Source organism: Nannospalax galili, unplaced genomic scaffold, assembly GCF_000622305.1.
Source record: "Nannospalax galili isolate Female #2095 unplaced genomic scaffold, S.galili_v1.0 scaffold100, whole genome shotgun sequence".
Classification (NCBI taxonomy): Eukaryota; Metazoa; Chordata; class Mammalia; order Rodentia; family Spalacidae; genus Nannospalax; species Nannospalax galili.
This window is the reverse complement of record NW_008352891.1, coordinates 12,237,760-12,252,036: the sequence shown is the minus strand read 5'-3', so window position 1 is coordinate 12,252,036 and position 14,277 is coordinate 12,237,760. Positions and strand designations below refer to the sequence as shown.

At 43.6% G+C, this 14,277-nt stretch overlaps 1 protein-coding gene across 6 annotated transcripts in view; it reads left to right on the top strand.

Annotated features, from left to right (window-relative positions):
• Positions 1–6: 6 nt before the first annotated feature.
• The window catches only part of Trappc12 (trafficking protein particle complex 12), a 90,500-nt gene continuing 76,229 nt past the window's right edge, over positions 7–14,277 (top strand). For 5 of the 6 annotated variants that reach the window (XR_003846594.1, XM_008850166.3, XM_029554591.1 and 2 more), the window contains exons 1-3: positions 7–136; positions 2,324–3,558; positions 11,714–11,830. Coding sequence is in view for 5 of the 6 variants with exons in the window: in XM_008850166.3 (XP_008848388.1) it covers positions 2,329–3,558; positions 11,714–11,830 (1,347 nt within the window). In the remaining variant the exon portion in view is untranslated. The remainder of the gene's footprint in view (positions 137–2,323; positions 3,559–11,713; positions 11,831–14,277) is intronic. The other variant, XM_029554592.1, reaches the window with a different exon arrangement.

Here is a 14,277-nt window from a genome sequence, read left to right as displayed (position 1 = left end):
GGGCGGGGCGGGGCGGGGGGGGGGGACGTCAGGGACCTGCAGGCGAGGGTACTGGGTCTTGAGTCTGCTTCCGGTGCCCAGTCAGTTCCTTGGACCCTCTTCACCCGCGGGTGACCCGGCCCTGGGCAGGCGGCAGGTGAGGAGCGGGTCGCAGTCAGGAGGGTCGGCAGGGATCCGCGGCCTTCCCACGGAGGGCGGCGTCCGCGCCGGGGTCACCGCTCTCCCCGCCTCCTCTGCGCGGGGTTCCGGCAGTTACAGTTGGAGCCCGAACAGCGAGCTATTTGACTGTAGCTCCTGCTGTACAGTTCCTCGTTGCCCTACTGTAAGCCAAAAGCAGGGTGAAGACTGTCAAGAGGCCGGAGTGCCTTGAGGGTCATGGTGCAAGGGACAGACTGTAGCTGAGAGCTGGAGAGTAAGCAGTAGGCAACGTGCCTGTGAGCCGGAAGGAGGGTGGGCCAGGAAGACTGCAAGTTGGAGGACATTCTGGGATAAGTAGGAAGACCCATCTCAAATATTTAAAAAAGAAAAGAAAAAGTAGTGTCCAGAATAAATGAAGGCTGATGAGATGGCTCAGCAGGTAAAGGTGCCTGCCACCAAGCCTGAAATCCGAGTTCAATACCTGGGACCCACATAGTGGAAGAAGAGCACCAACTCCTGATGATTGTCTTCTGACCTCCATGCTCACACCATGGCAGACCTGGAGGGTGGACACACACACACACAAAGATAAATAAATAAATGTAAAAATAAATGGGAATGCTAGCTCTGCCTGTATGTTGGAAGTTGAGACAGGAGGATCAGGAGTTTAAGGTCATCTACTGCATATGGAGTTCAAGGCTAACCTAGACTACATAAGACCCTGACTTAAAAAGAAAATTCTCATATTACTAAAAAGCTAAGAACAAAAATTAAGTATTGGGCAGGATGTGGTGAAGTTGGAATGCTTCTACACTATTGAGGAAAAATTTTAAATGGTTCTGTTATGAAAAAAACTTTGCGGTTCTTCAAAATAAAAACAGTATGTGATCCAGCAGCTCTGTTTCTGGGAGTTGGGATTTGTCATACCAAACAGAGTCTCACCTTTATCCATAGCCTTATGCACAATGGCTAAACGGTAGAAGAAACTCAAGTGTATTATGAGGACAATGGATAAATAAGCTGCTATGTAACTGCAGTGTAATATTATTTAGCTGTTACAAGGAAGGGAATTCTAGCACATGCTACAACATAGGTGTTCTGTACAGTCTAGAGAATGGTCTTCCACAGCCATTCCTTCCATTCCAGATGAGTGAGTTTATTAAGCATGAAACAAGCAATACTAGAGAACAAGTAGAAAGTGAAGAGAAGGAGCAAAGGGCACAACACCTTTCAGTCTGGTGTGGCATCCAGCAGAACTCAACCGAGGAAGCAACTGTCAGTCTGGAGTTCCTTATTGAGGGTCCCTGACAGAGCAAAGCATCTCTCTGGATGAACTTCCTGCTTCCTGTCCTCACCACAGGCTTTCTTGTACTGTGAGATAAGCAATAGTAATCTTCTGCTGCAAATGGTTTACCTTCTAGCTGTTCTCAAGAGCACAGTGTTTTTACTCTTGGGTTGTTTTGCTATTCTCCTTGTCACAGAGCCAAGGGGTCAGCCCATCCCCAGACAAGGGCCTTATAGAACACTTTGAGACAAATGTCTGAAGGGAAGGGTGGTGGTGGACATATCCCACTTGCAGAGCCAGCTTCACAGTAAGCTTAAACAGCACATGACAGTTTACACTGGATAAAGCATTACAATGGATAAACCATGATGTGATGATAAATAGCTTGTGATTCTATTTACATGAGTTCCCTAGCAAATTCAGAGAGATGGAAAGTAGCATGGTGGTTGTCTGGGTATAAGTACGGGGGTTTTACTGAACAGGTGAAGAATTTTAATTTTGCAAGATGACCAAATTCTGGAGGTTGTTCGGACAGCAGTGTGAATGTACATGGCTCTGCTAGACTGTACGCTTAAAAATGGTTAGTAGTAAATTCCACGTGTATTTTACCAGAATTAAAAATAAATAAAAAAACTGCAGAAAGAAAAATTTCCAATTTTGAACCATTTGAATATGAATATTAAATGGTAATATATATAAATATTCCTTATGTGGAAAAACAAGTGTGATGGTGCCCTCCTTTAATCTCAGCTACAGAGACTGAGGCAAGAGGATTGTGAATTCAAATCCAGCCTGGGTCATATGAGACCTTGTCTCAAAACAAAACAATGACAAAAAAGCAAGTAGGTTAATAATACTTGAAATAGACGGTATGTTGATTTATGGCTGTCTTTGTTTTAGACAACATGGAGAAAGCTAAAGACGCTGAGCAGAGCCGAGGTGAGGAGCCACCTCTGGACCAGGCAGGATCTGAAAACAGCCCTGAGCAGCTGTCTCAGGAGGAGCAGAGCCAGCTGCTGTACCATGAGGAGACCATTGATCTTGGTGGAGATGAGTTTGGGTCTGAAGAGAACGAGCCCATATCCGAAGATTCTCACAACTTTGTAGAAAAGCTTAATGAGCACATGATGGAGAGCGTACTCATCTCCGACTCTCCTAATAACAGTGAGGGTGATGTGGGCGACCTCAGCTGTCTGCAAGATGTTGTGGAGCCCACAGAAGGTGGCTCTGATCACAGACTGGATAGCATCACAGACAAAGAAATGGATATCCTGAGTAACGACAGTGAAATGGAAGGAGATGATACACCCAGAGATGCTTCTGACATGACCCCTGATAGCAGAGCCTCTCTGAAAGAAGACTCAACACAGGAAGATGTGACTGGCATGTCTGCATTGGGGAATGCTAGCACCGGGGACTTGGGGCCCAGGGATGGCCAATCTCGCCCAGAAGAACAGGCTTCAGAGGTGTCCTCCAGCCAGTCCTCCTCTAAAGACGAACCCGTGCCAGTGTGCACCATCTTCAACCAGGCCAACCATGCCCCCTCCCAGCCGCACTTGTTTCTGCAGGATGGCTTTGAGTCCCAGATGGTGAAGTCTCCCAGTTTTAGCAGTGCCAGTGAGACCTCAGCCAAGACCCCTCCTCAGATGGTCCAGCCCAGTCCCAGCCTGAGTAAATTTTTTGGTGATACAGTGAATGCTAATTCCCTGGCCTCTGATTTCTTTGATTCCTTCACCACTTCTACTTTCATTTCAGTCAGCAATCCCAATGCAGGCTCTTCCGTTCCAGAAAAACTGTCTTCGCTCACTGCCCCTGTGGGAGAACAGTCTCCAGATTCTGCCAGCCCCTCTTACTCTGTAGGGATGGAAAGGTCAGAATCGGGTGTTTCTTCCACCTCTCTGGAAATCCCTGAGTCTCCAAAGCCATTTTCACAGATACAGGCTGTGTTTGCTGGGAGTGATGACCCCTTCGCCACAGCCCTGAGCATGAGCGAGATGGACCGAAGGAATGATGCGTGGCTTCCCAGCCAGGGGACCAGAGAGGTCCTGATGTCGGTGGCAACTCAGCAGTACAGCACTGTGTTCATAGACAAGGAGAACCTCACCATGCCAGGCCTCAAGTTTGACAACATTCAGGTAAGCGGAGGAGGATTCTGTGTTCACATCTCATCCATGGTATCTCTTTCTATAAAATGTGAATAATGCAAAATATTCATGTGCTGCCCCTATATTCACGCTAGGCTTACTATTTACCAGGCATTGGGTTCTAGGAATCAAACCCTGGTCCTCTGGAAGAACAGCAAATTTTCTTAATTGCTGAGCCATCTCTCCAGCCCCTTAGTTTTTTGAGACAGGGTTTCCTGTAGTTCTACCTGGCCTGGAACTCATTATATAGACCAGGCTAGCCTGATCTCACAGAGATCTGCCTGTCTCTCCCAAGTGCTGAGGATTGAAGACGTGAACTACCACTAGCCTTTCCAGGTATTTTTGAAAATAGATTCCTCGTATGACAGAAAACATGGAATATTTGTCTTTCTGGTTCTGTTTAATTTCACTTAACATGATTATCACTTCCTTCAGTTCCTGATAATGTCATCATTTCTTTCTTTTTGTGGCTGAATATATGTAGCACATATTCTTTATCCATTCATCTGTCTATGAACCTGAACTGGTGCTATATTTTGACTGTTGTGACTAGTGCTGTGATAGCATGGATGTTCAGGCATCTCTGTGCTATGCTGACTCAGATTCCATTGGATATGTACCACAGATGGTATAGCTGGTAGTTTGTTTGTTGATTTTGTTTTTGTTTTGTTGTTGTTTTAGACAGGATCTCCCTACATATCCTAAGTTGCCCTTGAACTTACTATGTAACTCAAGCTGACCTCAAACTCACAAACTTCTTGCCTCAGCCAGCTGAGTGCAGGCTCACAGGCCTGTGCCACCACACCCCACTCCTGTAATAGTTGTACTTGGAGTTCTTTGCAGCACCTCCATACCGAGGAATTGTTTCCATAGTGGCTGCACCAGCTGCCTTCTCAGGGCTTTTGCCTTGGTTCTGGGCTCTCTGTCTTACACTGTAGTGTATAGCTATCATGTTGATGATTAATTGTGTTCAGATCTTTGAGCTGAAGAACTAGAAGCACCACTAATCATCTTGGAAATGCAAATCAAAATCACAAAGAAATGTCATCTTATGCCTGTTAGGATGGGTGCTAGCAGAAAGACCGATGATAGCAGTCTTACTGCAAATATAATTTAGTAAAGCATATAAACACAGTACAGAGATGCTTCAGAAAATTAGAACTAGAATTCCATATGATCCAACAGCCCTAACTCTTGGGTGTGTAGCCAAAGGAACTGGTCAGCATTTCAGAGAAAGCTTCACTGCCATGTTTGTTATAGCAACATTCATTAAAAAGGTCATTTGGAGACAAGTATCCATTTCTCAATGAATGGATAAATTACAGAGATGATTGATTGATTGATTGATTGATTGAGTGAGTGAGTGAGTGAGTGATTGAAGAAAGAAAGAAAGAAAGAAAGAAAGAGAAAAAAAGATAGTAGATAGACACACAGTAGATTCAGTCTTTAAAAAGAGAACCCTGAAATTTTGACAAAATGGAAAAACATGAAGGATGTGATGTTAAATAACTCAGAAAGACAAAGACAAATACTTCGTAATCTTCCATGTGGAATCATAAAAGCTGAACTCATACCAGCTAATTCAGTGATAGATACCAAGAGTTGGTAGTGCCAGAAGCATAGAATGTTGGTTAGTGGAAACAAACTTTGAGTTAAGCTGGGTGAGTGAGATCTTGAGAACAGGTACTAAGTATCCCTGCACTACCCCCCCATAGTAGCTAATGGCTGGTGATGGGGTTAATTTGTTTTATTCAGGACACCATATTCATATATCTAATCATCACATTGAACATCTTAAATATACACATTTTTGTGTGTCAAATATTTCAAATAAAAAATAAAATGTTTATACCAGACATGGTACTCCTTGGTAATCCACTGAGGCTGGAGGATAAAGGAGTTCAAGGTCAGGGATACATATATAATCCTGTGTGTGGTAATATCCCATTGTTTTCATTTCTCTAGAATAAAAACCTCCCTGTACACAGCTTGTTTTGTGATAAATTTGTGTTTAATTCTATAATGAGTACCTACCCTGGTTTCCAAATGGGTGCACCATTTTACATCTTCTTCACCAATGTATGAATGTCACATATCCTTGTTCAAGTCAAGTTTGGGGATATTGTGCTGCTGCTATTGTTTTCATTTTTATTTATTTAGTTCTAATGGGCATGTCACATAGCCGTTAGAATCTAAATTTGCATTCTCTGAACACTTGGAGGCCATTTGTGTAGCCTCTTTTTACATTTATTTATTTATTTATTTGTAGGTAGGTGCACATGGAGATAAGAGGACAACTTCAGGGAGTTGGTTCTCTCCTTCCATGTGTGGATCCTGGGGCTCGAACTCAGGTAGTCAGGCTTGGCAGCAAGTACCTTTTATCTACTGAGTCATCTTGCCAGCCCTTGTGAAGTGCAAAGGCAAAAACTGTATCATCTTGTGAAGTTATCTGTTTAAATTTTCACCCTCTCTTTTAAAAACCTTGAATATCTGTTTTACTGTTATTGACTTGAAGGGGGTCTAAATTTAATTAACATGTATTATATGAAATGCACAAAACCTCAGTAAAAAAAATCAGAGGAAAAAGTTCTTTAAATATTCTGGGTGGAAGCGAGATATTTACTGCAAATATTTTCCCTATTCTATGCCTTATTACATTTTATTTTTATCTCATTTTATTTATTTACTTATTGTATGTGTATATATGTGTGGGCACATCACACCCACAACAGTGTGCATGTATGTGAATCTGTGCTCTTCCACCAGGTGGATCCCAAGGATCAAACTCAGGTCTTCAGGCTGTCCAAACTAGGCACGTGCCTTTACCAGCTTAGACAGTTCACTGACCTGCTATTGCATTTTCCTGTGGTGTCTTTTGAAGGGCTAAAACCTTTGTTTCTTAGTTCAGGCCTGTTGGCTTCTACAGATTCTCTCCTCTGTTAATAGTTTGAAAAAGTTATTACATTTTTATTTTTAGTGACTTTCATTTCAGCGCTTTAGACCTTCATATTTCCCTTTTAGTAGTTTTTGCTTTTACTCTACAGTGTATTTCTTCACTGGTTGCTTTTAAGAGCTTATTGCCCACTTTTCGGAAGTTTGATTCTGATATCCCTTTCTGGGTTTTTTGGGGGGGAAAGAGGATCTGGTTGGTTGGTTGGTTGGTTGGTTGGTTGGTTGGTTGGTTGGTTGGAGAGAGAGTCTCACTGTGTAGTCCTGGTTGGCCTGGGCTTACTATGTAGACCAGGCTAGGATCTCACAGAGATCTACCTGCCTCTGCCTCCCAAGTGCTGGGTCTAAAGACATGTGCCACCACGCCTGGCCCTCTCCCAGTCATTTTTGTCAGTTTTGAAGATTTTGGTCACTGTTTCTTCAAATATTTTTTGGGTCACATGCATACATACACACCACACCACACACACACACACACACACACACACACACACACATACATGCACACATAGATACATATACCACATGTACATACACACATATACCACACACACACACACACACACACACACACATACCACACACACTTCTGAAATTCTAACTCCACATACCGCTTGTTATTGCCAGATTCTTAAAGATCTGTTTGGGTATTTTTCAATTTTTCAGCCCTTGTCACTGACTAAGCTTGGAATTCCTGTTGCATGTCTTTAAATTCAGTCATCTTTTTTTTATACTTTTTTAGTTTGCTGCTGATCTCAGTGATTTATTTTTCCCCTGTGACTTTATCTCCAGAACTTTTCTTAGTTTGGGACTCTAGGTACTTTTTTCACATCTGGAAATTTAGAGTAGACACTGAATTTCACCATGTGTGTTGCACAGTATGTATCTTCCTTCAAAAAACATGTGCTTTATGCAGGAGGCAGGTGAGTACTGCCCATACTCGCCAGCTTTCTGCCCTGTGTGAGCCCTGGGCTGTTGAACTCAGGATGCAGCCATTGCTCCCTCTCCAGAGCACCACTATGCAGACTTGAAAGTCTTTTCCCTGCTAGTTCCCAACAGCTCACTCTCCTTGCAACCCCCACCCTCAGCAAGTTCACCATACTCTACTTGGGAGTCTCAAGCCACTCCACAACCCAGAAAACACCTTTGGTTAGCTCAGCTCCCTTCTCTCATGACAGGCACTGAATCTGTCCAGGGCTCAGATGCACTCAGAAGGACAGCAAGTCTAGTTCTAGGGCCCTTGGCAGTAGCCAGAGCAACCACTGCTGCTGTAGTTTTTGCTTACCACACTCACAGAAGGACTCTTCCCTTTCTGAAACTGAGCGAGCTGTGAGTGAGCGAGGGTAGGTGCACATGCCTGTGTAGCCATTTGTAACACCCCAAAGCCACTTTGCCTGGGAGAACTTTCTCTTAAGCTTTAGTTGAAGGCCTCCTGAGAAAATGACTCAGGTTTGATTCTGGGTTTCACTTTATTGAGATATAAATGGCATACTATACAAATCAAGCATTTGAAACACAAATTCAGTGGCTCTGCATAATGTTGACAGTTTTGTAACCATTAGCCATTGCCACAATCAATATTTAGAATATTTTTGCCCCTAAACTGCTAAATTCATTATCAGTCACTCCTCACCCCCTATACCCATTAACTCCGGAAAACCTCTAAACTACTTTCTATCCCCCTGGATTTCCTTGTTCTAGACACTCCATATAAATGGGATCATACCAGACAGTGTCTTCTCTGATGAAGATCTGGCTTCTCTGATTCAGAGTCTGCATGCTGTGGCCCATATGATGTATGGTTCCTGTTCATCCCCAGACAATAAATAGCCCCTTGCATGGAATGTCCACCTTACCTGCTCACACACTAGGGCTGTTTCTACCTTTAGATGTTGGAGAATTGCTACAGTAAGCAGTCATGTGCAAGTTGCCATGAGAGAGAGAGAGAGAGAGAGAGAGAGAGAGTGTGTGTGTGTGTGTGTGTGTGTGTGTGTGTGAACACTTTGAGTTCTCTTGGCTGCAAAGCCAGGTTTGGAGTTGTGGATTGTATGGTAACTATGTCTGACATTTTAAGAAACTCCCTCCAGCTTCCACCCCCTCCAGTCTCCCAACCCCCTCCAGTCTCCCCTCCCCCTCCAGGCTCTCTATACCCTCCAGTCTGGGTTCTGTTCTGTTTGTAGTTGTTGGTTCTATGCAGGGAGCAGGCTGCTCCTGGGTGACTGGCCACCATTCTCTCTTGAAGCTGTGGCAGGAAGCTCAGTTTCCCGGGCCACAGGCAGATACTGCCCTTTTTTCAGTGGCTGAACTTCAATATTTGGTTCTATGGTGTCCTAGACAGCAAGGTCTACATCACTAGTCAGCAGCTCTGCTCCTGTTCTGCAGCAGAAGCAGGACCTCTGAGCCTCCCCACTCTGTAGGAGATACGGCAGGCCTCTGGCCAACTTGAGCTTTGAGAACTGGGGTGGATTCTCATGGCAAGACCCTGGCTGGTTTACATTTCCTCCATGTCCTCCATCTCCTGGGACAATGTAGATCTCAGGAGCCTGGGATAGAGCGGATCCTGTTCTACTGACTTAGGGATAACTCAGGTTCCTACTGGATACCAGCATATTGCAGTAGCAGGACTTGCTATAGTAGAGGCGACATCTTCTCACCCTGGAGGCCACAAGCAATGTAAAGTCTGCAATGCCATGATCTCCCCTAACAACTTTTTTTTTTTTTTTTTGGTCCTTCTGAGACAGGGTCTCTCTGTAGCCCCAGCTGACCTGGAACTCACTATGGAGACCAGGCTGGCCTTGAACTCACAGAGATTGCCTGCCTCTGCCTTCCGAGTGCTGGGACTAAAGATGTGTACCACCACGCCCAGCTCCCCTGATGTCTTTACCTTCAGCTTAGGGACACAGCAGGCTTAGGGTTTGTCCTAAGATGTGTGATCACATCTTTCAGTTGTCCTAGAAGAGACATACTCTTCTACCCCCTTAATCTCCTGTAGTAACTAAACCTTTTAAACCAAAAAAAATTATGTTTTAGTGTATGTGCATGTTGTATGTGGGGGCGGGATTCCACAGAATAGTTTATGTACATGTTGGGGGGTCCACAGAGTAGTATATGTGTATTTTGTGGGGGCAGTTCCACAGAATTGTGTGTTTGCATGTTGTGAGTGGGGTGTTCCACAAAATGCATGTGGAGGTCAGGACAACTTTATAGAGTCATTCTCTCCTTCCAGTTTACATGGGTTTTAGCCTCCACTCACCAGCCTTGCATGGTGTATGGTGAGTGCCTTTACCCACTGATCGATCTTGCCAGGCTCTAGTAACTAAACTTCAATGAACAGAATGTTAAGGACAAAAGTTTTTCATGGTGTAATCTCATTAAGTGTCTCTGGGATGGCGGAATTAAACCCAGCTGTCTTACCCGGCCTCCAGATTTGGTTTTGCTTTTTGCCCACTTTGCTGCTTCTGTAGCTTCAGTAACACAAGCTGCATTTTTGTAGTTTATGGAATCAGAGGTTTCAGCCCTTTTTAATTTGTCCTTTAAACCTTGTAAGAAACATCAAATATTGGTCTTTTCTTTCAAACACTATAAAATATTTTACAAAGAATTCTAATATTCTAATCACCCCCTCCCCACCATAAAAACTTTGATTTATGACAAGAATTCTCATCTTTTCATCGGCCCCAACACCCACCCTGTAAAGCTTTTGGCTAAGAAAGAAGAAAAGAGTCCTGATACATTCCAGGAATTATGATGGCCTGGGAATGTGGGGAGGCTGAGCCTTTCCCCTTCTTTGGTCAACCCCCCCTCCATTCTCCTTTTCTTCCTTTGCACAGATTCTCAGCCAACTGTGAAAGATTGAGGTTGGACCCCAGCCATGGAGAAAAGACAGTATTATTGCGTTAGGAGTTAGGATAAAAAGTGTGTCCTATCCTCTATTCCATGTGTTTGCTTCTCCATCTCTGTTGTGAGTAGAGCACCCTTCTGTTCAGAGTGAAGGTTTGCTGTGTCAAGATGCTTTAATGGGAGTGGTGGTGGTCTCTTCCTTTGAGACCCTGAACATATTTCCAATAACCTAAGTTCTAGATCACTTAGCTACTCTTGTGGCTGTGATTGTTGAAGTATTTCATCTTATGTTCCAAAAGCAGAAATTTTAAAATTACTGCTTTTAGATATTTGCCCCAGTGTAGGAAGATGCATGACCTGGCCTCTCTAAGCACTGGACTGACCACACAGGCAGAAACAGCACTGAAGGCTGTAGTTCATGTGACCCTGCTGTGAGGGTTGCTGGCCTCCCTCTCTGTAGGTCAGCAGAACAGGAGACTCAGGTGGCATCTGCTGGATAGAAAGCATGACCAGCAAGCAGGCCTAGGCTCTCCCTCAGCCCATGCAGCCACCCGAACAGCACGGAGGTCTGCACTGCTATTCCTTCTTGGCATAAGCATGGTGAGTGTGTGTCCCCATGTGCCATCGACTTGGTAATTTGCAGCTCAGCAGTATGTCAGTCACCTTGCTCCTGTAGCCTTGGGGAATCATGGGAGCCTATGAACAGTGATCACCTTAGTTCATGCTTTGACTCATCCCACCTTCCTATGGGCTAGGTTCTCCCTGGTCATTCCAAGTCTTCAGCACCTTTCTCCCTGGACCACGCACATGAACCTTTTCCTTTCTCATCCTTCTGTGACTGCCTTTTAAAATGAGTAACACGTTTCAGGTTGTCTCCAGATGGGCATAATCTAAGGAATCAAGTTGGGAGATAAGATTACTTCAGTGCAGAGGCAGTTTTAAGGTGTTCCTTCCAACTCTTGCGAGCCCAGAGCCCTGGAGCAAGGCTGCAACAATAGAGAAGGGGCCACAGCAAGCCATTGGAGGCAGCTTCTTCATATATACGCCTAAGGTATCCCAGGAGACTCTGTTCAGACCGCCACGTGATGCTTCTCTGAGTGACCGTAAGCCCTTGTCTCCAGTATCTCACCTCACCCCTTGGTGCCCTTCCTGGGCCCATCACCAAAAGCCCCTCTCCTGACCAGGTTGTCATCTGGTTGAAGGGGGTGACTTACATTTCCCCTCAAATTAAAGAGTAGTTGTAAAACTGCACATTTTGGCTTAGGTTCTGGCAGAGCCTGCTAAGGGGCAGGCACTATGCTAGCTGGGTTTAGTGACTATTTCATTGTCTCCACCTGTTTTCCCACATTCTTTCTAGGGAGATGCAGTTAAGGACTTGATGCTTCGCTTCCTGGGTGAGAAAGCTGCAGCAAAGAGACAAGTCTTAACTGCCAGCTCGGTGGAACAGTCTTTTGTGGGTCTGAAGCAGCTCATTGTAAGTACCTACACCTGATTCAGCACTGCTTTGATAAGGCCCAGCTTCCTTCTTTTCCCAGAAGTCAGTCACTCTGAGTACAGTACCAGAAGCTCTTGCACATAACGAGCTGGGTCAGGTACCAGTCCTGGGCAGCAAAAAGCACAGCATTAACACGCTCACAGTTTGAAGTTCAGTTAGTTAAAAAACCACATTGAATGATCAGATGACTTGAAGCAGCATAAACTTGTGTAACCAGAACAAATACAGATACTCTTTGGTTTGGGAGAGGTTGTTTGTTTTTCTTTGAGTTAAGGTCTAAGATCTCACTTTGAGTCAGGGTCTCACTGTGGTGCCCTGACAGGCCTCAAAACTCATAGGTTCAAACAGTACTCCCAGCCCATACTCTTGAGTGTGACAGTAGCCCTTACCATCTTTGCCTTTATGTTCTTTTTATTTTTTTAATTACTTATCTAATAACTACATAATTAGAAGAAGCATTTCATTACAGAATTAACATTCAATAACAATTTCCAGAGCAAAGATACATCTCTTTCAAAAGTGGCTGTAAATTTTTAGGTTGAATTAAGAGTTATACAGTATCATACTCAGTATAAACCCTATAAGACATAAAATTGAATGAGGTTTTAACCTTTAAACTAGTTTTCCATTTCATTTTAAGATATACTATTTCCTACAAAAAAACTCATTTTTAATGCTACTAACACATGTTTGCACATGCGTCTCTAATCTCTATGTATCTGATTATTACTAGTCACAGTCAGTTACACTCAGATCCTTAGTACCTGAGTATGGAGATAAGGTCATCAGGTAGATTTCAATGGTAATATTTTTCACCTCTAATTAACATGAAGCAAATTTTTATGCTTATTCCTCAAATATACCTCATTTTTTAATTTATTTTTTTTGTGTGTGTATCATCTAGAACGTCCCAAACAATCTTATTCATCTATATACCCACTTCCCAAATGGCACCCTTCCAAAGCCTCCCCCTCCCCCCCACTGGAGCCCATATACTCTATCATCCCTGTTACTATCCACTGTGTTGCCGACATCTCCAGTCATTCCCCAGGGCTTGTCCATCCACTGAATCTAGTAAGCCTATCTAGAGTTCCTTGTTTTAAGAAGATTAGCTCTTCCTCATCTACCAGCAATCAGTTGCTAATATTCCTTTAGATAAGATTGGGGCCTGCTGTTCATTTTCCCAATTCTATACTGCGTTACTGTCTGGGAGTTGCTTGGGCCACCCTGGCCAACAATTCAAATGAAGGTATCTCCTGTCTGGCATTGTTTCTTGTTATGTAGCCTTTAGCTCTACATATGGAATCTTAAAAAATTATATTGACCCCTTTAATCTTTGGTTATACTTTCCTTTGGGGTGTTTAAGACCCTACAGTTGGCCCAGATAAAACTATTTTTACTCTTAAGGTTGTTTGAGGAGCTGTTCTTCAGGAGTCACATGGGGCTTGGGAGAAGCCCCTGGCTCCTTTCTTTTACCAATTCCATCTATGTGAAGATAAGTCAAAGGTCCTGCTCAACCATGGCTGGCTTCACTTGGAAGCATGGAGGAAATGTTTCCTCTGTGTTGACCCTCATCTCTGTAGACTGGACACTGGACACTGGTTCCAGTCCATGGATCTCCATGGCCTCCTTAATCAAGAGGAAAGGTGACTCACTGCAGTCACCGCATTTTGAGAGATGCTCATAGTCCCCTGGAACTTAGTCAACCTAGGAGGGCAAGGAACAAAACTGTCCTTTATGTCCCTTTGACCAAATTAGTATAGGCCTCAAAGTATGTCTGTTAAACATCCGAGAAGGTTAGTTCTACCAGTCTGGTACTTTCAATTACCTTGTGCCATGTAGCTAAACCTTGGGCAAAGACCAAATGTTCTCAGATAAACCTTACCTAGATATATATTATATTCCTTGAGCTAGTTGTATGTATAATTTGTCAGTAGGTTGTTTGATTAATATTGTTCCCTCTGATTTTTTTTAAAACTAGCTAGGCATTATTTACTCTTGCATTGTCTAACCCTTCCACCATGGTTTCCCCATTTAAAATACCCCCATTTTCCCATTTCTCCCTTAATAATATCCTTCTCCTATGGTTGCATCTCTCTTGAGCACCTTCTTTCCCTTTATCCCCTAGGTTCCTTGTATAACCTTCCCTACCCGCTCCTCTTAAAAAGAACCATTTTTATCCATATCTCCCTTATTAAGGCCTGTTCCCTACTGTTCTTTTTTTTTCAGATTCTTTCTTTTCCTTTACCTCCTTGGTTCCTTTTCATTATCCTGGTTCCTGTAGTTGTGTCTGGATACATACTCACTTATCAGGATTTGGTGCTAGGATCCACATATGAGGGAGAACATATGTTGTTTTTTGTTTTGGCTTGGTTTTACTTCACTTAGTATAACAGTTTCTAGTTCCATCCATTTACCTGCAAAGT